At 43.4% G+C, this 25,446-nt stretch overlaps 1 protein-coding gene and 1 long non-coding RNA gene across 3 annotated transcripts in view; both read left to right on the top strand.

Moving 5' to 3' along the window:
* The window catches only part of LOC140710859 (uncharacterized), a 43,970-nt gene extending 42,503 nt beyond the window's left edge, over positions 1 to 1,467 (top strand). Inside the window, exon 3 of the long non-coding RNA XR_012091951.1 lies at positions 1 to 1,467. This exon is cut by the window's left edge and continues 352 nt beyond it. This is a non-coding gene — a long non-coding RNA (uncharacterized lncRNA).
* DMRTC1B (DMRT like family C1B) overlaps positions 1 to 17,412 on the top strand; it is a 70,665-nt gene extending 53,253 nt beyond the window's left edge. The window contains exons 2-7 of one of the 2 annotated variants that reach the window (XM_073013567.1): positions 13,563 to 13,720; positions 14,021 to 14,079; positions 14,394 to 14,527; positions 15,415 to 15,475; positions 15,660 to 15,807; positions 16,792 to 17,412. In XM_073013567.1, the coding sequence (XP_072869668.1) occupies positions 13,657 to 13,720; positions 14,021 to 14,079; positions 14,394 to 14,527; positions 15,415 to 15,475; positions 15,660 to 15,807; positions 16,792 to 16,904 (579 nt within the window). In that variant the 5' untranslated portion in view covers positions 13,563 to 13,656 and the 3' untranslated portion in view covers positions 16,905 to 17,412. The remainder of the gene's footprint in view (positions 1 to 13,562; positions 13,721 to 14,020; positions 14,080 to 14,393; positions 14,528 to 15,414; positions 15,476 to 15,659; positions 15,808 to 16,791) is intronic. The other variant, XM_073013568.1, reaches the window with a different exon arrangement.
* The last annotated feature ends 8,034 nt before the right edge of the window (positions 17,413 to 25,446 follow it).

The raw sequence follows: 25,446 nt of genomic DNA, 5'->3' as shown, positions 1-25,446 counted from the left end.
GGTACAGTCTATCACAGTTTCCCTTGGCTAGGAAAGGGAAATCCCCCGACCCCTTGTGTTTCCTGGGTGAGGCGACACCGCACCCTGCTCCGGCTTGCCCTCTGTGGGCTGCACCCACTGTTCATCCAGTAGCAAGGAGATGAACTGGATACTTCAGTTGGAAATACAGAAATCAGCCGCCTTCTGCGCCGATCTCGCTTGGAGCTGCAGACCGGAGCTGTTCCTATTTGGCCATCTTGCCAGATCTCCCTGTGAGCAACCTCTTAATGCCATAAATACCCAGTCTGTTTTAGTGACCCAAATTAAGAGATTTGGAATCCAGTTGCCTCACCTGACCAACAGTGAGCTGCTTTTCCCCTGTGTTTCCATGGACGTAAAGTGGCCAGGGAGAGAGATCCTCCATATTCACGACTCTCCCTGATATGCTTAGTGATGCTAGGTGACAACACGATCAATTCTCCTCAAATTAATGCATTCACGTAATGGCCAATTTGTCACATTTACTGAATCTCCTGATTGTCATTTTAGCAGCTTTCACAGGAATACTCATTTTTGGTTATTAAAGATGAAATATACCTTTCCGAATATCACCTCAATGGAGGTGGATATACCTTAGGAATCGGGGAAAAATCCAGAATTAAAGACTGAGAATTTTCTGAATTATTATTTTTTCAATCCAAAATCTGGCGTTTTGCATATGATAGAGTTCCTTAAATATTCTTGATATGTGTGAGAGTCTTTCAAATACCATTAAAAAAAATCTGTTCAACATACATACTTTCTTTTTTTCTTAGTGTTCTCTTGCATTTTTTCAGTGGCTTTATCAGACAGAATTGCTTATTTTGATTGAGAATAAAGACGGTTGACCAAATGCAGCTGGGATGTGCCTCTTCCTCAGAGAGGAAGCAAAATATTAAGTAAATCTGCACACTTCAAACACATCTTTTGAGAGAAAACATGGGAATTCAATAAAGGGGCAATGGAAGACACTGTGGTGGAAGAGGGAGGAAGCGGGACTGCCTGTTTGGTATTGCCGGGTGCCACGACTGGACCCTGGACACAGACTGGACCCGAGGAAGGGGTGAGTGAAGGAACCCTAGGACACCACATTCCTGCTGTGGACCTCTGAGATCTTAGACACAGGAGTTCCCTTTGAGGGACTGGCAGGCAGAGTCGCAGGGAGAAGATGCAGAGGCACTGCTTGAACCTGTGTGGAGCCCAAAAGGCTTCTGTGTGTTGGGCAGCTGCAGCAAAACAGGGCTCTAGGTGCCCACCCCCAAGGCTCTGTGTCGTGCCCTAAGCGACTGCAGCTCCTACTGTCTGCTGGGCCGGGAGATAGCAGAGTCCAGGCTCGCTCATGTGCCCAACACAGGCCCCACTGCCATTGCCACAGGACCAAGGTGCATCTGAACCACATGCCCCCGTGTTTGCCCCTGCTTCCCAAGATTGCCTGCCTGGCTGTTTCTGTGGCGGTGGGGGTGGGGGAGGTCAGGAGGAGTGGGGGAGAGGGAGGGGAAGGGGCTGAGGGAAGAGGAGGGAATTCTTCCTAATTCATTCTACAAGGCCAGCGTTACCCTGATGCCCAGACCAGACAAAGACACAACGAGAAAGAGAAAACTGCCGGCCAGTATCCCTGACGAACACAGGTGCAAAAATCTTCAACAAAATGCTAACAAACTGAATCCAACAGCACATCAAAAAGATGATCAATTGAGATCTATCCCAGAAATGCAAGGATGATTCAACACACACAAATCAATACATATACTATGTCTCATCAACAGAACAAAGATCAAAAATGGTATGATCAGCTCAGTAGACGCAGAAAAAGCATTTGACAAAATTGCAGCGTCACTTCATGACAAAAACTCTCAACAAATTAGGTACAAAAGGAGCATACCTCAACATAACAAAAGGCTATATGTAACTAACCCACATCATACTGAATGGGGAAAAGCTGAAAGCCTTTTCTGTAAGAACAGGAACAAGAGAGGGATACTCACTCTCACCGCTCCTATTTAACATAGTACTGAACGTCCTCCCAGAGCAGTTAGGCACCAGAAAGACATAAATGACATCCAAACGGAAAGAAAGGACGTCAAATTGCACCCCTTCACAGGTGACCTGGTCGGATAGATCGAAAACCTAAAGACTCCCCGAAAACTCTTTAGAACTGGTAAACAAATTCAATAGAGTTGCAGGATACAAAATCTGCGTAAGAAAATCAGTAGTGTTTCCATGCACCAATAATGAACTAGTAGAAAAGGAAATCAAGAGAGCAAACCCTGCAGCCATAAGAAAGAATGAGTTCATAGCTGGAAGCCATCATTCTCAGCAAACTAACACAGGAACGGAAAACCAAACACCGCATGTTCTCACTCATAGGTGGGAGCTGAACAATGAGAACTTGTGGACAAAGGGAGGGGAACATCACACACCGGGGCCTGTTGGGGGGAAGTGGGGGGAAAGGGGAGGGAGAGCATTAGGACAAATACCTAATGCATGCGGGGCTTAAAACCTAGATGACGGGTTGATAGGTGCAGCAAATCACCATGGCACATGTATACTTATGTAACAAACCTGCACGTTCTGCACACGTATCTCCGAACTTAAAGTAAAACTTAAAAAAAAAGCCACCCCATTTACAGTAGCCACAAAAAAAGTATCTAGGAATAAATGTAACTGAGGATGTGATAGATCACCACAATGAAAACTTCAAGACACTGATAAAAACAATTGAAGAGGACACAAAATAATGGCAAGGCATTCCATGCTTATGGATTAGAAGAATGAAAATTGCTTAAATGACCATATTGCCCAAAGCAATCTACAGATTCAATGCAATCCCACCCAAAATACCAATGATATTTTTTACAGAAATAGGAAAAAAATCCTAAAATTCATATGGGACCGCAAGAGATCTCAAATAAACAAAGAAATCCTGAGGGGGGAAGAAACAAACAAACAAACAAAACTGGAGGCATCACTCTGCCTGACTTCAAAATATACTATAAAGCTATAGTAACCAGGACATCATGATGTTGTCATAGAAACTTAAAGGCTTAAATGGAAAACTTGAAACTATAAAAATAACAAAGGAGAGAAGCTTCAGGGCATTGTTCTAGTAGGGCAAATATTTTATGGGTAAGACTACAAAAGCACAGGCAACAAAAGCAAAAATACGCAAATGGGACCATATAAAACCAAAAAGCTTCTGTATAGCAAAGGAAACAATTAATAGAGTGAGGAGACAACCTGTAGAATGGGAGAAAATACTTAAAAACTAATCGTCCGATAAGAGACTAATATCCAGAATACACTAGGCTTTCAAAGAACTCAACAGCAAAACTCCCCTAAATAATACTATTACAAATGAGCAAAGGATCAGAATAGACATTTCTCAAAAGAAGGCATACAAGTCACCAAGAAGTTTATGGAAAATTGCTCAACCTCACTAATCATCAGGAAAATGCAAGTCCAAACTACCATGAGATATCCTCTCACCCCAGTTAGAATGGCCGTTATGAAACAGACAAAAAGATAAGTTTCGGCGAGGATGTGAAGAAAGGGGAGTTCTTTTTTTTTTTTTTTTTTTTTTTTAATACTTTAAGTTCCAGGGTACATGTGCACAACGTGCAGGTTTGTTATATATGTATACTTGTGCCACGTTGGTGTGCTGCACCCATCAACTCATCAGCACCCATCAACTCGTCATTTACATCAGGTATAACTCCCAATGCCATCCCTCCCCTCTTCCCCCTCCCCATAATAGGCCCCGGTGTGTGATGTTCGAAAGGGGAGCTCTTACACATTGTTGGTCCCAGTGTAAATTAGTGCAGACATCATGGAAAACAGTACGGAGGTTTCTCAAAAAACTGAAAACACACCTACCATATGATCCAACAGTCCCTCAACTGGGTATTTATCCAAAAGAAAGGAAGTCGGTGTATCAAAGAAAGATTTGCTTTCCCATGTTTGTTGCAGCACTGTTCCCAATAGCTAAGGTACGGAATCATCCTAAGTGTCCATCGACGTGAATGGATAAAGAAAATGTGGTATCTATACACAATAGAACATTATTCAGCTACCAGAAAGAATGAAGTCCTGTCATTCGAGGCAACATGAATGAACCTGGAGGATTTTATGTTAAGTGAAACAAGGCAGGCACAGATAGACAAATACCACAAATCCTCGCTCATATGTGGAAGCTGAAGGAAATTGGGCTCAGAGAAGTAGAGAGTAGAGTTGTGGTCACTAGAGGCTGGGAAGTACAGAGGGGAGGGGAGGATAGAGAGAGGTTGGCTAATGGATACTATATTAAGGATCGATAGAAGGAATAAGTTTAAGTGTTCTATAGCACTGTAGGTTGAATACAGTTAACAGTATGGTATAGTATATGTTTTTAAAAAGCTGGAAGAGGGGATTTTGAATGTTTCCAGCGCAAAGGAATGATAAATGTTTGAGGTGATGGATACCCTAATTACTCTGGTATAGTCATTACACGTTGAATAGATATATCAAAATATCACTCTGTACCTCATAAATATGCACAACTATTATGTGTCAACTAAAACATAAAAGAAAAAAAAGGAAGACAAATACCACATGATCTCACTCATGTGGAATCTTACAAAGTTGATCTAATAGAAGCAGAGAGTAGAATGACGGTTGCCAGAGGCTGGGGGTGGCGGGGCTTGCGGGGGATATGGCAAGGGAAGATGTTGGTCAAAGAGTACAAAGTTCCAGTTAGACAGGAGCAAGGAGCTTTAGTCATCTATTGCACAGCATTTCTAGTTAAAAATAATGTGTTACATATTTTGAAACTGCTCAAAGAGTAGATTGTAAATGTTCTCGCCACAAAAGATTGATAGGTAGGTGAGGAGACGGATATGCTAATTAGCTTCGTTTAATCATTCCACATTGTATACATATATCAAAACATCATATTCTACCCCATAAATATATATAATTATTATTTGCTTTTTAAAATAAAATGAATCTATAGAGACTGCTGCTTCTGGGAAGGTGGTGTAGTTGTACATTTCCCTATTCTTCCCACTAAGTACAACTTAAAATTCGAGACACTATATATAAAACAAACATAAGGCTGAAAGTGGAGAGGAGAAAGCAGAGCAACTGAGGACCTCAGAACGATATGGTGGTGAGTTCCTTGGGTTTTGTTTTTGCCTGATATATCCCAAAGTTGGAGCTGAAGAAACCAGCTACTGGGGAATTCCAAAATGCACAGGCAAAACAAAACAAAGCTAAACAAAACAAGCGAAGAAACGAAGAAATAAACCTACAAAAGCCTGTTCTTCCTAACCTAAGGATCAGAAAAGAGGCAGCCCAACAAGACAGAAAATATTTTCACAGTAACTGCTCTACTCCAGTTGAACGCCTCGGAAAACTCTGTGGCCCCACTCATGCCGGCAAAGATCTAGCGGGGGGCATGGACTTCCACATTCATTTCCATGGGCAGAGACGAGAGCCCCTTCGCGCTACCATATCAGCAGGATTATGTGGAGATCTCCAACATATACCCCCACCAGGCCGTAAGGAGGCACCCCTCTTTGTCCCTGCTGGGATGATGTCAGGATTTTCACCACCACTCAATGTGAAGGATGCCACTGAATCCATGGGCTAAAGAGAAAATCTTCCAGATGTAAATTGGGAGAGCCATTATGGAAAACAGTATGAAGGTTCCTCATAAAGTTAAAATAGAACTACCATATGACCTAGCCTTCCCACTTCTGGGACTGTATTCAAAGGCTATGAAATCAACATGTCAGAGAGGTATCTGCACTCCCATCTTCACTGCATCACTATTCACGATAGCCAAAATTTACAGTGAACCTAAGTGTTCATCAGCGGATTAACGAATAAAGAAAATGTGGTCTATGTACCCCATGGAATACCGTTCTGCCATGTAAAAGAAGGAAATCATGGCATTTCCATGTGTGGAAGGTGAAAAAGTCGATCTTTTAGAAGTAGCGAGTGGAATGGTTGTTACCAGAGGCTGGAGTTTGGGGGAGTGGGGGAGATGTTGACCAAAGGGTACAAAATTTCAGCTAGGCAGGAGGAATAATTTCAAAAGATCTCTTCTTCACCATGGTGACTACAGTTAATAACAATATGTCGTATACATGAAATTTGCTGAGAGTAGTTTTTAAGTGTTCTCACCACACACAAAAAACGGTAAGTATGTGAGGTAATGCATATGATAATTACCTTGATTTAGCCATTTCACAGTGTATACTTATTATCAAAACATCATGTTGTACACCACAAACATATACAATTTTTATTGGCCAATTTAAATAAAAAGAATACTGAAGACTGAGTCTCCCAGGACTTCAGAAAGTGAATTGAACTGAAAGGAAATGATTATAAGACATGTCAACATCTGTGATGCAAAGCTAAACCATTGTTGAAAGGAAAATTTATGCCATTAAGTGCTTCCATCAGACAAATGAAAAATTATCAAAGCAGTAATCTATGATGTCACTACACTAAACTAGAAAAAGAGGAGCAAAAGAAGCAGAAGGAAGGAAATGTGAAAGATAGGTAAAATAATCAATGAAATGGAAACCCGAAAAATAATAGAGAAAATCAATAAATAAAAACCGAGGTCTTTAAGAAGACCAATAAAACATACACAACTCAATAAAGACTGACAAAATAAGCCTGCGATGATTCACTGCGTTTGTGCATATTTACTGAATGACTTTAATAACTATAGTTGTGAAACTTTTCATATAGTCGACTTTAGGAAGCTAAGCCCTTATGTTTTCAATATGAATCATACAATGGAAAGAAGAAATAAAAGAAACATCGGACTCTTGATTTAAATCACAACAAAATCTGATTTTTGAACTAACAGCCAGATCCCTGTCTTTCATCATACAAATGAGTTTCTCCAATGTCTTCCACAATTAACTCAGTTTCCTTTCTGAGAGGTAGACATGATACCCAAATAACTGTACTATGAGTTCAATTTATCATGCTACGAACATGTCTTTGCAAATTGGAAAGTTCTTGGAAAGGAAATTTCCCATGATTCATGTAATGCTAAAAGTAAGGTTGTTGAAATTTCTTACACTTTGAATCAGTTATTCTTCCATACTGTTAGAAAAGTCTTGTATTACATGGACATTTGAGTGGCGACTTAGGTGAAGGCCTTCTGCCTTTTGTAAAATATTATATATGATCTCATAATTTTCTATTATGCGTTATGTAACTGAAATAACAATACCTTTTTATGATGTCTCCACAAAAATGTTTGTGTGTGTGTGTGTGTGTGTGTGTGTGTGTTCTACAAGATCCAAACCATTTTTTAGTTGGCCAAATTCGTAACCTCAGATCCTCTTAATAATTATCATAAACTGCTTTTTTGCTATTGCTGACCAATCAATTCTAACTTCAGGCAATGAATTTTGTCAGTCTGATTAGACTGTTAGAGGGGAAATTCTTATCAAATTCATCATGTATTTGTTTACCTTTCTCTTAATATTGTCCACTTTTTTCTCTTGACATTTCTTTCAACAAAACAAATAAACAGCTTGTACTCTTTCTCTGCCACAGCAAATGCAACATCAACAGCAACGAGGTGGGGGAGGGGGTGAGATGAGCTTTTTTACATCAAAATGTCCATCTATAAAAGCAGAAATGAATTATAGTATTAGAGAAATCCCGTTTTTTTTTTTTAACCAACAAAGTAATAATCAAATCAGGCAAGAGCCCTGAATGAATACTAAGGCCAAGAGGTAAAATTTTGTTGGAGAGCAGAATATCCGCATGTCATCGAAATATCATGACAGACTACTTATTAACCACAACGGGAGAAAAGTACCTTCCCAATGTAGTACTCTGTCTGAAAAATACCGTAATTAAGTGATAAAACTGATGAATACAAACCGCATCACCGGTAACTAGAGAAACTGGCCTTAGGAGCCTCCAGATGTGATATAATGTGAACTGCTCATCACCTTCTTAATATTCGTGCCCAAAGTGTCAAACATAAATATAAACAAGAGGCAAATATCAGACCAGCCCGTATTGTGGGACACTTTACATGACAACAGGCCTCAGCTCTGAAAAAAATGTCATCGTCATGGAAGGTTTAAAAAATTGGTTGGGGTACTGTTTGCAATTAGAGGACACTAAAGAGACATGACAACTGTGTACAATGTACCATGCTTGACTGGATTGTTGATCCCCCAAAAAGTCTTTCAAAAGGATATTACGGGAACATTTGGTGAAATTTAAATATGAACTGTATGTGAACGTGGATGATGTTACCCCTTCATTGTTACATTTCTTCAATGTGATAATGGCACTGTGGTTTCATAGGAGTACATTGCAGTGTTTAGGAGGTGCATGCTGAAGTAACTGGTTGAAGTGTTTGAAACTGTTACGTGTTTAAGCAAGAAAAAAAATTACTGAGAGCTAAAGCAATGAGATAATGTGAATCTAGGCATAAGATTGTTCACTGTATTACCCCCTCAGCTTTGTGTATTTTCAAAATGAAACGTTGAGGAAAATAGATTCCTCATATTTAGAGTTATGCACTGAAATGTTTACAAATCAAATAAGACACGTTAAGATATCCACATATGATTTTTGTACTTTTTTGATTTCTGATATTTGCTTGAAAATAATCTGGAGGACGGGGAGGGGAGAGGATATGTATGAAATATGATTGGCCATGAGTCTTTAATGGTTGCAGTTGGGAGACGGATATTTGGAGGTTCCTTATGTTATCCTCTCTTGTGCTTTCGTTCTCAAAATGTGGTCCCCTACCAGCAGTGTTCGCATCATCAGGGAACTTGTTTGATAGGCAAACTCAGCCGGCATGGTGGCTCACGCCTGTAATCCCAGCACTTTGGGAGGCCCAGGCTGGTGGATCACCTGAGGTCAGGAGCTCAAGACCAGCCTGACCAACATGGAGAAACCCCATCTCTACTGAAAATACAAAAGTAGCCGGGCGTGGTGGTGAATGCCTGTAATTCCAGCTACTCGGGAGGCTGAGGCAGGAGAATCGCTTGAACCCGGGTGGCAGAGGTTGCAGTGAGCCGAGATCGCGTCATTGCACTCAAGCCTGGGCAACAAGAGTGAAACTCCGTCAAAAAAAAAAAAAAAAAAAAAAGAAAGAAAGAAAGAAAGAAAGAAAGAAAGAAAGAAAGAAAGAAAGAAAAAAAAAAAGAAAAAGAAAAGAAAAGAAAAAGACAAAGAAAAGAAAAGAAAAATGAAAAGAAAAGAAAAGAGAAAAAGCAAAGCCAACCAAACTCTGGGTCCCACCCCAGACCTTGTTATCTGAGAATACAGATATGGAGCTCAGAAATCTTTGTTTTATCAAGCCCTCTGGGGCTTGGTAATCAAGCTAGTGTTTTAGGACCACTGCTCTAATGCACCATATACAAAAACATTAATACACCATAGCTAAGTTACATTTACTATGGGAGAGGAAAGCTGGTTTGACATTAGCAAAGCTGTAACTGGAAGGGGACCCGAGAGAGGTTTATGTGTTGCTCATATATTTTGTTGTTTGTTCTAGATACTAATTGCAGGCGTATATTTAATTTTTGAAAACTCACTAAGAGGCCTGGCTTGGTGGCTCACACCTGTAATCTCAGCACTTTTGTCGGGCAGACTGCTTGAGCCCAGGAGTTCACGATGGCCTGGGCAACATGGCGAAACCCCCCGTCTCTACAAAATATACGAAAATTAGCTGGGGATGGTGGCGTGTGCTTGTAGTCCCAGGTACTTGAGAGGCTGAGGCAGGAGGATTGCTTGAGCCCAGGAGGTGGAGGTTGCAGTGAGCCAAGATCACCGACACTGCACTTCAGCAGCCTGGGTGACAGAGTGAGGGGCTGCTTTTTTGTTTCATCTTTGTTTACAAAACAAATAAAGAAAGCAACCCAAGGAATGAAGGAAGGAAGGAAGGAGAAAGAGAGAGAGAGAGAGAGAAAGGGAGAAAGGATAAGAAAGAGAGAAAGAAAGGAAAAGAAAGAAAGAGATAGAAAACTCATTAAGATATACATTTATGATTTTTTAACCGTTTGGATTATAAGATAAACTTTGCTGAAGGTTTTGGAAAAAACCTGGAAGTTACTTAGGCCAGGTATTCTAGAGATAGTGGATTCTCCCATAACTGATCCACAGATTCAGTGAAAATGCAATCCAAATCTGTTACAACCGAAATTTTGGGAAACTTGAAATTGCATGCTAATTTATGAAGAAGGACAAAAGGCATAAGACATGCGGGGGTGGGGGTGGCGTGGTGTAGGGAGACAGGAAGAAGAAAGGAAGGAAGGAAGGAGGAAAGGGAAGAAAGGAAGGGAGAGGAAGGGAAGGGAAAGGAAAGAAAAGGAAATGAAAGGAAAAGGTAAGGAAAACACAAGGAAACAATACTAATATGGAAATGCTGGCAGCATTCCTTTTAAAATCCGAAACAACCCAAAGAAGCCCAATTTTGCTGTCGCTACTAGATCTTGTACTAGATTTCCTAGCCAGCGCAGTTAAAACACAACCAAACAACCAACCAAAAAACAAAAATCGCAAACAAAAAAACCCCATAACTTCAATTCTATTTCTACTATGCGTAAACTCACAGATAATCCCAGAACGCCTACTGCAGAGTTTAGCATGCTGACTGACTTTAAGATCAAGTCACGTTTTTAAAAGTTAAAGTCGTTTCTGTAAATTAGATCCAAATAGAAATTGTCCTTTTAAACAGACATCAAGTGCAAGCACAGCAACGATCTACAGTATCTTGGAATAAATACAATGAATGATGTGCAAGATCTAAATATACAAAAGATAAAACTAAAAACTGAACTGAAAGATTAAAACATTAAGGACCCACGTAAGTGGAGACATCCCAAGTTGGTGAATAGGAAGGCCGAGTATTCTGCAGGTAGTGGATTCTCCCCTAACTGATCCACAGATTCAGTGAAAATGCAATCCAAATCTGTTACAACTGAGTCTGGGGAGACTTGACATTGCACACTAATTCATGCGGAGGGACAAAAAGGCAAAGAATAGCAAAGACGTGTTTGGAGACGATGAATACCATGCAGGAACTTGCCCTAGCCGATGTCAAGATGTATCGTGAAGTGAAAAAATTTAGGACAATTTAGTAGTGGCACAGGAATAGACACATTTATCTGTGGAACATTACAGGGAGTTCATAAACAGAGACAAATACGGACGAAAGTGTTTCCAAGCATCGTTCCCCGGGGGTTGCAAAGTCACCACTGATTGGGAATCCGCGGCACAGAAATATGGATCGATCTTTAATCACATGCTGAATTTTTAAAAGGTAAATTACAAAATACCAAGTACGTGAGTTAAAAATGCATGCACACAAAATATTTCACACCCAAAGGGAGACCAATCTGGGAAACAAGCCTTGGGGAGTATAAAGCTCAACGATCACTTCAGGATTTCTTGACTGACCTAGTACAGGGAGCAGGAGAAGCTACATGGAGGTGAGGGGGGCGTGACCTCAGAACGTGAGCCTCAAGAGATCTCGAGGTTCATTGGTCGCCAGCCACAGCGGCGGGAGGTTGAAGGCAGCACAAGGGCTCTCTGGCCTTTGTGGCAAGGGCGGGAAGGGAAGCAGAAGCTGCATCTTCCCTCAGACCCTCTGACTGGTTCTGACTTGCTGGAGGCTGGGGCAACCACACGTTGACATGAGAATTAGGCCCTCGTTCTCCACGCCTCTTATTTCCTCCCACCCTCCTGAGCCAGATTCCCAACTCTGCTACCTTCCCCTCTCTGCTACCTCAGCAGGGAACTCCCATCTGCTCCTGATGTCCCATCGCGCCCTCAGCTGTCCCGGAATCCCTTTTGGGAGGACCCCTTGCTCCAGCCCCCTGAGCCCTGGCCTTTGGCCAGTGAGGCAGGTCTCGTGGGACTACTTTTGATTCAGAGGTCCGGGAGGGAGTGGATGATTGGGCTTCCTGAGGAAGTGGTGCTCTCCAGGGTGGTGGGACTGTGTGTGTGGGGTGGGGTGGGGTGGGGGTGGGGGGAGATGGTGTGCTCCAGAAAAATTGTTGAAGTGTGGAGAGGAATATGGAAGATTTGGGGGAGACTGTGGAGGGAATGTGTGGGTTTGCATGAAAGCAGAAAAGGTGTGTCAGTCCAAGAGAAACACTACTGCACTGAGGAGTTTCCTATTGGCTAGATCAGAACCTGACACTTCATAGGAGGCTCAACAGGTACCTGCTGAATGAAGAATCAAGAGAATCGGCCGGGCCCGGTGGCTCATGCCTGTAATCCCAGCACCTTGGGAGGCCGAGGCGGGTGGATCAGCCTGGCCAACATGGTGAAACCCCGTCTCTATTAAAAAATACAAAAAATTAGCCAGGCGTGGTGGCAGGCACCTGTAATCCCAGCTACTCGGGAGGATGAGGCAGGAGAATCACTTGCACCCGGGAGGCAGAGGTTGCAGTGAGCCGAGATCACCCCATTGCACTCCAGCCTGGGTAACAAGAGCGAAACTCCGTCTCAAAAGAAAAAAGAAAAAAAAAAAAAAAAAAAGAAGAAGAATCAAGGGGATGCATGAAGGGATGAATGAAATTAATAATTGAAAGAGGGCCAGGGATCCAGAACAATACGATTTCATGGGATACAAGAGGGAAATCAGTTCAAAGGGGGAGCAAGGGAATAATTAAGTGTAAGGTGGGGTACAAGAAAAAAAATCAGCATGATTCAGCACGAAATGTGAGGGGAAAATTGAATATAGGGCATAGAAGAGACTGACAATGGGGGCACAAAATCCTGTGTGGGGAGTGAATGAATGCAGGAGGTTCGGAAGAGAATTGTTGAAGTGGATGCCAGGAATAATACCTGGGTTTGGCAGAGTGCAGGATGATACACAAGAAGGGGGTGTAGTAATGGTGGAAGAGGGCACGGGAGTGCATGTGCATGCCTGAAAGTGGGGTCTGTGGTGAAGTGATGGTAAGCAAGGAGAATAATGACTGCATTGAATGGGTATGGGATCCTTGCCAAGAGTTTCTCGGGAAGGGGCTATGTGTGATTGGGGCTTCTGTGAAGGAGGCAACATGAGCAAGGAGGTCGCAGTGAAGGTTGGTGAAAACCGTGGGAGAAGAAGGGGAGGGAAGGCAATCTGATTCCAGCGGTGAGAAGGATGGAGAAGGAGCATTCAGCCACCTCAGATAGGGTTTTCCAAGGGCAGAGGAAGTACGCTGGGGGTAGGGGATCGTGTGGCCATTCTGACCTCCACTCCTGACCCTAGAAGCATGGATCCCAAATAAATACCTGCTGCACCCTGCTGCCCCTCTGACTCTGAATGCACAGCGTGAGACTGGAGCCCCATGGGGGACTCAGCTTGGCCCCAGAAGAGCTATAGGTTGCTGTGACCGCTGCCACGACCATGGTATTACTGCCCAAATCAGCGGCCACAAGCATTTCTGCCTCTTCCAGGCCTGCGAGTGTCACAATTGTGCCCTCTTCTCATGAGTATGGTGTCTGAGATGGGGAGGGCCCAGACCTTCTCTAAATGGGACTAACCTTAGCCCTGCAATCCTTTACTTCAGAGAACACCTCAGGGTCTTGCCTGCTGTGAGTGCCTTGAAGAGGGAGCAGCGGGCACGGCCAAAGAGACACCTGGCTCAAGGACCAATAAGGAGTATGGCTGCCCCTCCCAAAGCTCCCGTCCGTGTCAGGAATTTGACCATCAGAGCAGGAGTCCTCAGTGAGTGTTTCTGGCCAGGCAGGGAGCCAGAGTTTGGGTGGAGGAAACATGAGTAGTTCTGTCACCAGTCCTGTCACAGAATTGCAGTGTGACCTGGGGCAAGTTGCTCCCCGGACCTTAGTTTGCCCAGGTGCAAAATGTCATCAATGTTACCTACCGAGTGTTTGCAGGAAGGAGAGAGCTGGGGGACAAGGGAACTGAAGAGCTCCTTGGTGAGATGAGACCTGAGACTGGATGTGGGGTGAAGTGGGGTGGGGTTGGGGGAAAGACTCATCAAAAGCTGCTCCTGGTCTTTCACAGCTGGGAAGGAGAACAACATGCTGCAGCCCGAGACCCACATCTTCACAGCCTCCGAGGAGGTAAGGAGAGTCGGTGACCAGTCGGGCAGGCTCCCACCCAGCCACTGTCCAGACATCTTTCACTGTGTCCCAAGGATATGGGTTTCATCTCCAATCCTATCACCAGCTCACCATGTGACCTTGGGAAAAATCACTTCTCCTCCCTGGGCCTCAATTTCCCCAGTTGCAAAATGAAAGGTAAGACTGGCTGGTCTTCAAGGTCTTCAGAGCTCTGACATTCTAGGCTCCTATCCTCATCCCAAAAGATGTCCACACCTCCTCTCTCCACGGCCGGCCTGGTACCTGACTGCAACCTGTGCTCTCTGCCCCTGCAGGGGAGCTCCCAAGGGGCTCTGCTGCTTGGCCAGGCCCCAGAATCTTTGTCTCTGCCTTGTACTCCAGTGACCTTGGAGCAGCAACTGGTTTCTCCTTCTGGAGATCCCCACAGGCCCCCTGCCCTGCCCAGCATGTGAGTAGAGTGAGGACCATGGAGCAGGTTGTGTCTTGTGTGCCTAACCTTGTGCTTGATGCCATGGGAGATGGAAGGGGAAGAGCGGGAGGAGGAGGAGGAGGAAGTGGGGGGGGGAGGAGTAAGAGGAGGAGGAGGAGGAGGAAGAAAAGGAGGAGGAGAAGAAGGAGGAGGACAAGGCAGCATGTAATACTAACGGGCGAGGACAGGGCTCTCCTAGCTTTGCTATTTTCTATTTGTGAGACTTTGGACAAGTGACTTTATGTGTCTGAACCTCCATTTCCCTATGGATGTACTGAGGACAATATCCTATACCCATAGCATTGAAAAGAGAACTGGCACAAGGCCTGCCACATAGTAGGGCTTCAACAAATGGGGGTTGTTATTCCACATGAAACAGGTGGATGGGATAGAAGGTCCTGCTGAAAGGTGGGGTCCACGCTGGTGAGGGCCACAGAGCCCCTGGGCAAAGTCCAGAGGCCATTAGAGAAAGCTTCCTGGAGACGAGCCATGCTTGTCTTTCAAGACCCATGGGGACTGGGCAATATGGAAGTGAGAACCAGTCCCTGAACAGGGACAGTAATCACATCTCTCCAGGTGCTTTGCGAATTAAAACATGGACACCTGTAATTTCCCATGATTTCCACCATTGCCCTGGGAGGAAAGAGCTGGTAGGAATAAGCGTCCCTGTCAGGAAAAAGAGGTATGGAAAAGAAACCTGGCCAAGCAGGAGAAGGGACCTGCCCCAGCCGCAATGACTAATGGCCCAGCAGGCATTGGGATTCCCACATCCAGATATTGCAAAATCCTGCCCCTCTTTCTGTCTACTGATAGTATGTGTCCACCAGTGGATTTAATCCCCTGGCCTCTCCTTTCCTTGTTTCTAGATGCTCAACTCTGATCCTCCAGCCCTGTGCCACCCTTGACCCTCTTCTACTGCAGCCACAGGTCCTGGGAAAGTAGTGGGGTCCAGAACCCTGGGAGGGATGGAGTTTAGTGGATGGGAAGAGCAGAAGGCCTTGGTGGGGGTGGGGGAGGAGGTTGAGGGAACACGGGGCTGAAGGGGCACTTGTCGTATTAGGAAGAGGTGTAGTTTCCCAGTGCCTATTCTCTCACGCACTTTCCTTTGCAGGTCCCCAAAGTCTCTGACCAGGCTTTGGTTTCTGCCCACTCAGAGTGGCAGCGGAAACTGGAGGCCGCTGAGGCTCTGCTGACTCTGAGAAACTCTGCCCAGGCCCCTCCTGAGTCCATCTCCCTGCACCAGCCTTGCAACCCACCAGGTAGCCTGCTCCCTGAAAGGAGAACACAGGGTGGGAATAGCTGGGGAATGGGGGTCGTTGTGGTAAGCAGGTTCTAGCTGAAAAATCAGAGTCAGTAAGTTGAATCTCCTTGGGGCCAGGCACCCAAGCTCCTCAGTATGACTCCCGAGATGGTAGTTGAGTGCTGTTTACTGAATCTTCGGTTTATTGAGCTTTGTGCGCAACAGCAAGCGTTCAGTGCCCTGATGTCAAGAAAGAAGGAAGTTCAGGCCCTGAGAGTGGCAGGGACTTGCCCTCTCTGATATGCATGCAGCATATCAAGTGGAAGAACCGGCCCTCTTGACTTTCAGCCCAGGGTCTGTGCTCAGCCCCCTGTGGCCTACTGTGGTCTGGGGAGGACATACAGAGGTGATAAAGGGCTTGGTCTGGAAGGAGGTCTGGTCTCTGCCTTCCGAGAGCATCCAGTCTAGAAGTGGAGCCTGGATGCCCTGGCAAGCTGTGTTTTGTGGTCAAATTTTAACGATGTGCCCAGAGAAGAGGGGCTGGAGGAGCTCCGAGGGGGATAAACAACTGGGGAGGCTGGGAGGGAAGGCTAGGCATTCCCAGATCAAAATGGTGAATGGAGCATGGTGTGTCAGTGAAGAAACACCCCTGGAGGGACTGCTGGAACAGAAAGGGATGAGGCTGGAGAGGGTGCCAATCACAGAGGTCTGACAAGTCAGGCTTAGGAGGCTGGACCAGCAACTGTGGGTAGTGAGGAGCCAGGGAACGTTTTCTGAGCTAGGGAGAACAATTTCACAGACCCCGAGCTTGACAAAAAGACCTGTGGTGGCTTTGATGGAAGGATTGGGGGAGGCAAGATGGGAGATGGGGAAATCAGAGAGGAAGAGGTCTATGCAACAGGCCAGGTGACAAATCTTTGGTTGGGCGGGACACATAAAACGAGTAGATCTGGAAGGGGATGTGGATGTGACCTGGCTCTGGCCCCTTCCTTTCTGTCCACAGCTCCTGCTGGAGATAAAGGATTCCAGCCTCCCAGCCCCTCTCTCCACCCCAGGCCAACCAGCTCCATCTCGCTGCCTATTGGACATCTGGGATGCATCTCCCTCTTGAGCTAGGAACCCAGGGGAGGAGGCCTCAACAGAGCACTGCCTATTTAGAATCCAGTTTCTGAATGTGCAAAATGGTTAACGTCCAAAACGCTTAACATCCTTTTTTTTTTTTTTTTTTTTTAAGCCTTCAGGTGTTTTATAAGCTTTTTATTATATGGGGCAATTCCTTGACTGAAGGTGGATATTCTTGTACCTCTATCCCTCACTCTTTTGGATGCCGGGGCCTTTTTCTGTTTCGTAAAGACAGGATTGTGCAATCTAAGTTGATCAGTCTCTCAGTGGGATTCTGTGTGGGTTCATATGCCAGAGTTTTTATTCGTCTTGTGATTGCTGACATACCTGTGCACTCATGTGTGTACCCATGCTGGTGGAAACATGAAGATGTTTTCACTTTGTGTCTAGGTTTATGTACGTGAACAAATAATAAACCCTTGTTGTTATAAGGCACTGTGATATACGGGTTTTTTGTTACCACAGTATAACCCAGACTATCCCGACTCTAACCGATTTGTTCAATTCATGTTTCCAAATGAGAATCACCTTATCCGATAACTGGGATTTCCTAACATGGCTAGATAAGAAAATGGTAGAGGAAAAAGAGTAAGGTATTTATTCATTGAGCAATTAAGTACCTACCCTCTGCCTGGCATAGACTGTTTCCAGTTGCCCAGAGGGTCATAAGTGGCAATATCTGTAGGATCAAGCAGATCATGTAAATGAGTAGAGCAGGCCCGATGGGCTCTGGCCAAACTGACAGTGTATGCTCTACGTAAGCGGGCAGCTGCTACTTGGCTCTAGGCAATTGTTGCCATGCAGGGATAGCGACTCATGGTGGCCAAATTGGCTGGGTTTTCAAGAGAAGATGGAATTCTAGATTTCTATACAAAATCACTCAACTTGTGAGCATTGGCTCGGGTTTCTTCTTTAAGCCCTATATCTGGGCCAAACCAAACTTCCATGAAGGACAGTTTTGCCCAATGGAAATGCCGGTTTTATTCTAGACCAATGTGAATTTTACAGTGGAGGAAACTGAGGCCACTCAGGACAAGAAGAATCAAACAGGGGAAATGAATTAGACTCAGACCCTATTTTTGAAGGACCCATGAAATATGAGGAAGCATCACTACCTTTTATTTATTTTGTGCTCACCGCACTAAGCACATACAGCCTCACGGCAACTTTGCAAGTTAAGCATTATTATTGCCATTTTGCCGATGAGGAAACACACTCAAAGAATGACAGTGATTTGCAAAAGTGGTTTGCGGGAAATTTTTAGCCAAAGATCAGCGAACTCTCCCTTGTCTTTACCAGGCCCTGAATCAGCTAATAGTACGATTTTTTAATAAAGCATTGAATAAAAGGCTCAAAACTCAAAGCAACAAACATCAGTCAGAGGGTTTTTCCAAAATAGTCCCTTTATTTCTTACTCAAGGTAACAATATGTAGTAATCCATCAGCTCTTTCTTACCTGCAGTGGTTTCCCAGTCCTCTGCTGATATTCTAAATGAATGAAGACCTGGAGACCCCCACCAGGCAGAAAGAAAGCTCAACTGGACATGTCTCGATATGGGCCCTTTTCCATGCTATTAGCTCCCTCCTTTCTTCCCTCCCAGTACTTCACCCAAGACGACTGATTCGGATGGCATCCAATTACAACTTGTCCTTTCTTTTTTGAGACCCCGAGAAGTCAGGATTCTTATATTCTTGATCTGATGGCAGAGAAACAAACGTGCAAAGTCACTCAGACTTGGAGCAAGACTAGACTGAAGTCCATCTCATACCTTCCTTCCTTCCCTGATTTGTTACTCGAACGAATGATCCCAAAGCCCCTCCTTTCGTAGTGATGGATGAACAAGTCCACATATTTCTGGAGGAATGAAGCGGTAGTACCTGGAAGAGGACTAAGATCCTGCTATGAAATTGTGTCCTAGGCACACCACAGTCCCACAGTTGACTTGGGTAAAAGAGGGGGCATATTTTGGTTAAAGGATGTGGCATGAGAAGAGGGAGGAAAAACAGAAATAAAGTGATGGGCATCAGGGGAAGGAGTGAGGCCCTTTTCCCTGTGCCCTTTTATTTTCCTGATGCCCCCCCTCCACCCATACACACACAGACTTTTTCAAAAGTCTCATGACGGTGTATTTTTTGCATCTAAGGACATCTTTGTGAATGTTAAATATCAAACCTTTTTCATGTTCTTCCCTTTGCTGTGTACTACCCCAGTTCATAGATTTAAAACATCACTGTATAGAGCACTGTGAGTTATGTCTTGACTCGTGTATGTCACGTAACAGCATTGGTTAGATCTGAGCATATCCATCACATCAGAGCTTCTGTAGAGTGGATCAATTTCAAACATTAGTGTGCAGGTACAGATTTAGCAACTGGCTCTCAGGGGGAAGGAAGGTTGGGGGAAACGCCCTGGGTTGTTGCACTTGCTGAATGCAAGATATCAAAGTGATATCAGTGAATGCAGAGTTGGGAAGAGATATATTTTTACCATTCGGATACCATAAATGTAAATAACCATGAGAACATAGATAACAGTACAAAGTAGAAAAATAATTAGGGATTGATTTTTTTTTTAGCATATATTATGTTTGTTTTCAATATAATTGATCTGATTGTTAGTTTATATAATGTAGTTTTTAATAATGGCTGTATTTAACAACTGGCTCACGAAATTCTTGAAAATCTTATGGTTGGCTCTGATGTTCTGTTAAGAGCCAGCTCCAGCACTCTGCCACTTTCAACCCTTGCCCAGAAAGACGGCTTTTCCAAAGTAGGTTCCACTAACACTGCAGGGCCATAAAGGGCTGCTACTGCTGGTTTCTGACCAAGAACAGCCTAAAATGTGTGGGAAAGTGCTATTTTTAAAGTTAAAAATGGAAAGATCTGGGACAGATATTGAGCGGAATTCCCATTTATGTGGGGATGTGCATTCTTGGAGGGGGCCAAAGTCGAGTAGAGGTGAGTGGTAGGGATCTCAGAATTAGCAAAACCCATCCATACAGGGTTATATTCAACAGATTTCTCTTTTCTATTTTGTCAACAGATTTCTTAAAGGCTAAAGAAACGGGGGCAACTGGTATTGCCTGGCCATTGGATCTGTATCTCTCTCTCTCTCTTTAGAGAGACTGACGTTCACTACACTCCCTCCTCCTGCTTAGATAAATGCTGCATAAGCTATTAACGCATAAACTTCTCCACCTTGCCTTTTTAAAAAACTTAAAAACATATCCTTGAGGCCACTTGATCGCCAAGCTGAGAACAGTGTTATTTCAGTGAATGGATGTACTGACCACACTATTATGCATCTTGTGAAGCATTTAAAGTCACACATATAAGAAAAGTTTCTATAAATGCCACTTGTTCCCCATGTTGAGAACTGTGTTATTTCAGTGAGTAGATGTGGTAGCTACAATGTAATGCATGTACTGAAGTGGTTAAAGACACATGAATAAACAAAGTTACTAAAAGTGAAAAAAGAGAAATCCTTGAGGCCGGCGTGGTGGCTCACGCCTGTAATCCCAACATTTTGGGAGGCCGAGGCAGGTGGATCACTTGAGGTCAGGAGTTTGAGACCAGTCTGGCCAACATGGTTTAACACCCTGTCTCTACTAAAAATACAAAAATTAGTCAGGTGTGGTAGCGGGCGCCTGTAATCCCAGCTACTCAGGAGGCTGAGGCAGGAGAATCGCTTGAACCCGGGAGGCGGAGGCCGCAGCAAGCTAAGATCGCATCACTGCTCTCCAGCCTGGGCAACAGAGCGAGACTCCACCTCAGAAAATAAAGAAATCCTTGGGATCACTCCACAATCCTCCCTGGAGACATCCCTCACTCCTCTCAACAGCTAGAGGGCACCCCATTGTGTGGACCTACCATGGTGTGGTCAACTGGTCTTCTATTGATGGACACTCTGGTTGTTTCTATTCTTGCTATTATTTTATTTTATTTTTTCTTTTAGTAGAAACGGGGTTTCACCATGTTAGCCAGGCTGGTCTCAAACTCCTGACCTCAGGTGATCCACCCACCTCGGCCTCCCAAAGTGCTGGGATTACAGGCGTGAGCCACCACACCTGGCTCTTGCTATTATTTTAAATATGGCTGCAATGGATAGGCTCCTGACATAATCTTTAGCAATTTTTATATCACTACGTCTTTGGGATTGATCCCTAGATGTACCATTGCTGCTTAAGAGGTGAAAACACAGGGTGTCTTGCTCATTACTGTCAAATACCTCTTCAAGAAGGATGGACCGTTTGCCTTTTCCCGATCAATATCGGAAAGAGAAAGTTTTCCCAGCATCTCACCAGTAGTATTGCCAGATTTTTGAATTCGCCCATCTGATAGGAGATAAATGACATATTAGTGCATATGTTAACTTGCATTTCCCTTCATATGTGCAAGGTCGCACATCTTTTCCATATGGTTAAGAGAAATTCCTGTTTTCTTTATTCTTATGGACTTTTAGTTTACAGTTTTGGCCCAGTTAGTATAGGGGCCTTGGCATTTTCTCCTTTCCAAGAAAAGTTCTTTGTATCTTAGGGATATATTAGGACATTTACCTTTTCTTCTGATATAAGTCGTAAATCATTTTTCCTGTTTGTCATGAATCATTTTACCTCATTGATAGTGTTTTGTTTCCTTGTTTGCCATGCAAACGCAGTTTATGTTTCCTTAATAAACTTTATCAACATTTTGCCTTATACCTTTTGGGTTTTTAGACATAGCTAGGAAAGATTTCCCACTCTAAATGTAGAGAAGATTGTCTCCTGTCACACTGTAAACTCCGGTCCACTTGAAATGTATCCTAGTGTATGGTGTGAGGAAGAGATCCCATTTTTCCAATACCACTTGTTAAAAAGTTGCCCCATGGGAGTGATATCAGCATGACAGCAGTCAAGAAAGCTACAGGCCCTCCTTCCCTGATAGAGATATTAGGTTAACAACATTATATAAATCTAAGTACCTCTGTGAGAATTGTAGAGATCACTGGACAAGCTACAGCACATTGGCCCTTGTAAAACCAAGAAGGGATTCCAGTGACAAGGGTAGGAAAAATCCCAGCATTCAGCATACCCCTTGTGCCCCTCCCTCTACATGGTGTAGTGTGGAACACTAGGAAAAAAATAAAATCATGAATTCTGGGCCCCTCCCTTGGGATAAAAACAAGAGAGTGGGCCATGCATACAACGTTCTGGCTTGTTTGGGGGCTATTTGAGGGACTACTTTCTGTCTTGCCTGACTTGGGAGGCTGAAGCAACCCAAGATAGATTCTGGAAGCTCCTGAAAACGAAAGTGCACAGCAGGTAAAAGCTGCAGTTGTGTAGGTAGACGCCAGGGGCAACAAGACATTACAAAAGGTTTGAGAGGTCCTAGAACCTCCAGCCAATTGGCGAAGGTCTTCCTGTGCACCAAGCTGGTATGCAAAGACTGGGAGAGGTGATTGTTTCTTCAAATGCCCAAATCCCAACAAAAGATTTCAAGACATACAAATCAACTGGTGATGGCCCAGTCACTGGAGCAAAACAACACTCCAGGAGCCAGCCCTAAAGAAATGTAGACCTAAGAGCTGCCTTGTTGCAGGAAGTCAGGGACCCCAAACGGAGGGACCGGCTGAAGCCGCGGCAGAAGAACATAAATTGTGAAGATTTCATGGACATGAATTAGTTCCCCAAATTAATACTTTTGTAATTTCTTACACCTGTCTTTACTGTAATCTCTGAACATAAATTGTGAAGATTTCATGGACACTTATCACTTCCCCAATGAATATCCTTGTGATTTCCTATGCCTGTCTTTACTTTAATCTCTTAATCCCGTCATCTTCTTTGTAAGTTGAGGAAGATGAATGTCGCCTCAGGACCCTGTGATATTGTGTCAACTGCACAAATAGTTTGTAGAGCATGTGTGTTTGAATATGAAATCTGGGCATCTTAAAAAAAAGAACAGGATAACAGCGATATTCAGGGAACAAGAGAGGTAACTTTGAACTGGCCACCGGTGAGCCGGACGGAACAGAGCTATATTCCTCCTCTTTCATAAGCAAATAGGAGAAATATTGCTGAATTCTTTTTCTCAGCAAGGAACATCCCTGAGAAAGAGCATGCGCCCTGAAGGTAGGCTTATAGACGGCCCCTTTTTAAGGCATCCCGTCTTTTATGGTCGAAGCCGAAGGGACGAAATAAGCCCCGGTCTCCGATAGTGCTCCCAGCCTTATTAGGATGAAAAAATTCCCACCTAATAAATTTTGGTCAGACAGGTTATCTGCTCTCAAACCCTGTTTCCTGATAAGATGCTATCAATGACAATGTGCGCCCGAAACTTCATTAGCAATTTTAATTTCACCTCATCCGGTGGTCCTGTGATCTCGCCCTGCCTCCATTTGCTTTGTGATATTTTATTACCTTGTGAAGTATGTGATGTCTGTGACCCACACCTTATTCGTGCACTCCCTCCCCTTTTGAAAATTGCTAATAAAAACTTGCTGGTTTTACGGCTCGGGGAACATCACGGATCCTGCCAACATGTGATGTCTCCCCCGGACACCCAGCTTTAAATTTCTCTCTCTTGTGCTCTTTCCCTTTATTTCTCAACCCAGCCGAGACACTTAGGAAATAGAAAAAAACCCATGTTAAACATTGGGAGCAGGTTCTCCCGATACTGCCTGACAAAGAATTTAAAGTAATTGTCATGAAGATGTTCAATGAGCTAAAATAGAACACAGAGAGACAACTAAATGAAACTGGGAAAATGAAGCATGAACAAAATGAGAATATTGACAAAGAAATTAACACTATAACAAAGAACCATGCAGATTCTAGAGATGAAAACATAATACAATAATTTAACTGCAAAATTCACTGGAGGTATTCAACAGACCACTTGATAAGGCAGAAGAATTATCAAGCTTGGAGGCAGGTCATTTGAAATCATCATGTCAGATGAGCAAAAGAATAAAAGAATGAAGAAAAGTGAAGATAGACTAGGGGACTTATGGGACACCATCAAGCAAACTAGTATATGCATTATGGTAATCTCAGTAGGAGAAGAGAGAAAGAGAGAGAGCTCATTCGAAGAAGTAATGGCTGAAAACTTCTTAAATCTGTGGGGAAAAAAAATTGACACACAGATCCAAGAAGCTCAAAAAAATCCCACCAAGGTTAAATCCAAAGAGAACCACACATTATACGCAAACTGCCTAAAGACAGACAAAGAGAGAATCTCAACAGCAGCAGGAGACATTTGGTCACATACAAGGCTACTTTCATAGTATTATAAATGGATTTCTGTGAAGAAACTTTGCAGACCAGAAGCAAGTAGGATGATATAATCAAAGTGTTGACATTAAAAAAAGATAAGAAGAAAGAAAGAAAGAGAGAAAGAGAGAAATAAAGAAAGAAAGAAAGAAGGAAGCAAGGAAAAACAGGAAGAAAGGAAAGGAGAAGAGAAGAGAACAGAACAGAACAGAACAGAACAGAAAACAAAAGGAAAGGAAAGGAAAGGAAAGGAAAGGAAAGGAAAGGAAATTGCTGACTTAGCTGTGTGGATGCATGACATTGGATTCTCCTTAGGCTCTGTAAGTCGTGGCAGGCTTCATCAGTGCAATGTTCACAGGGTAATTCTTAAACTTTATAGAGGGTAGCAGGTATATCAGTTCTTTTTGATGTGAAAACATTCATGTTTCTGACTTTGAATTGACAGCTTTCAGGGGAAGCATAATGGTTAGTGTTGTCACCATCAAAACTCTAAAAAGAAAAACTGAGATCTTTTTAATCTTGGTTACAGCATTCATGGCATGAAACTTACTGCTACTCCATATGGGTGTCTTTGTTTGGTGGGTTTTTTTTTTCTTCTTCTTCTTTTTTCGCTTCTGAGGCTGGATATATATGTCTGGCTGAAGATTTGATGTAGTTCCGCCTTAAGCTGTGTGTCCTGTTAACAATAGGTACTGTACTGGGCTCCATGTGTCATTGGGGGTAGGACCTATATTTTAATACTGTTCCTAACATTTCATTTTACCAGCGAGAAATCTTTGATTTCATTTTATTTTTTGTAATTCTAGACACTAGATTATAGTTTAGCCATAACCGACATTTTTTAAAAAGGGCTATATTTTCTTGCACAGTTGTTCAAAAAAGAGACAAGTTTCAGTCCTCAATGCTGTCTTTTGTTTTACAGGTACAAGTTTTCTAGCTCAGACAACTATGAAAAACTGTAGACTATTCGCGAGGTATTAACTCACAGACCCGCTGGGGGCAGGGGCTGTTTTCTAAGTTGTAGGCAGAGGGGGATTGGGATGGTACAGTATGTACAAACAGGTTCTGAGCTGACAGACTGGAATTTTCTGTACTAAAATGTTACTTTGTATCAAAAGTTAAACAGACTTTAGTACAACAAATAAAGGTCGATTTCTGTAAAGAATAAAAGAAAGAAAACTGTCAACCCAGAACACTGACTCTGGCAAAACAGTTCTTTAAAAGTGAAGGAGAAATTATGGCATTCCCAGATAAACCAAAGCTGAGAGAGTCATTACCGCTAGACA

The sequence above is a fragment of the Chlorocebus sabaeus genome, chromosome X, assembly GCF_047675955.1.
Source record: "Chlorocebus sabaeus isolate Y175 chromosome X, mChlSab1.0.hap1, whole genome shotgun sequence".
Classification (NCBI taxonomy): Eukaryota; Metazoa; Chordata; class Mammalia; order Primates; family Cercopithecidae; genus Chlorocebus; species Chlorocebus sabaeus.
The sequence above is the reverse complement of the archived record's forward strand: the minus strand, read 5'-3'. Positions and strand labels throughout refer to the sequence as shown.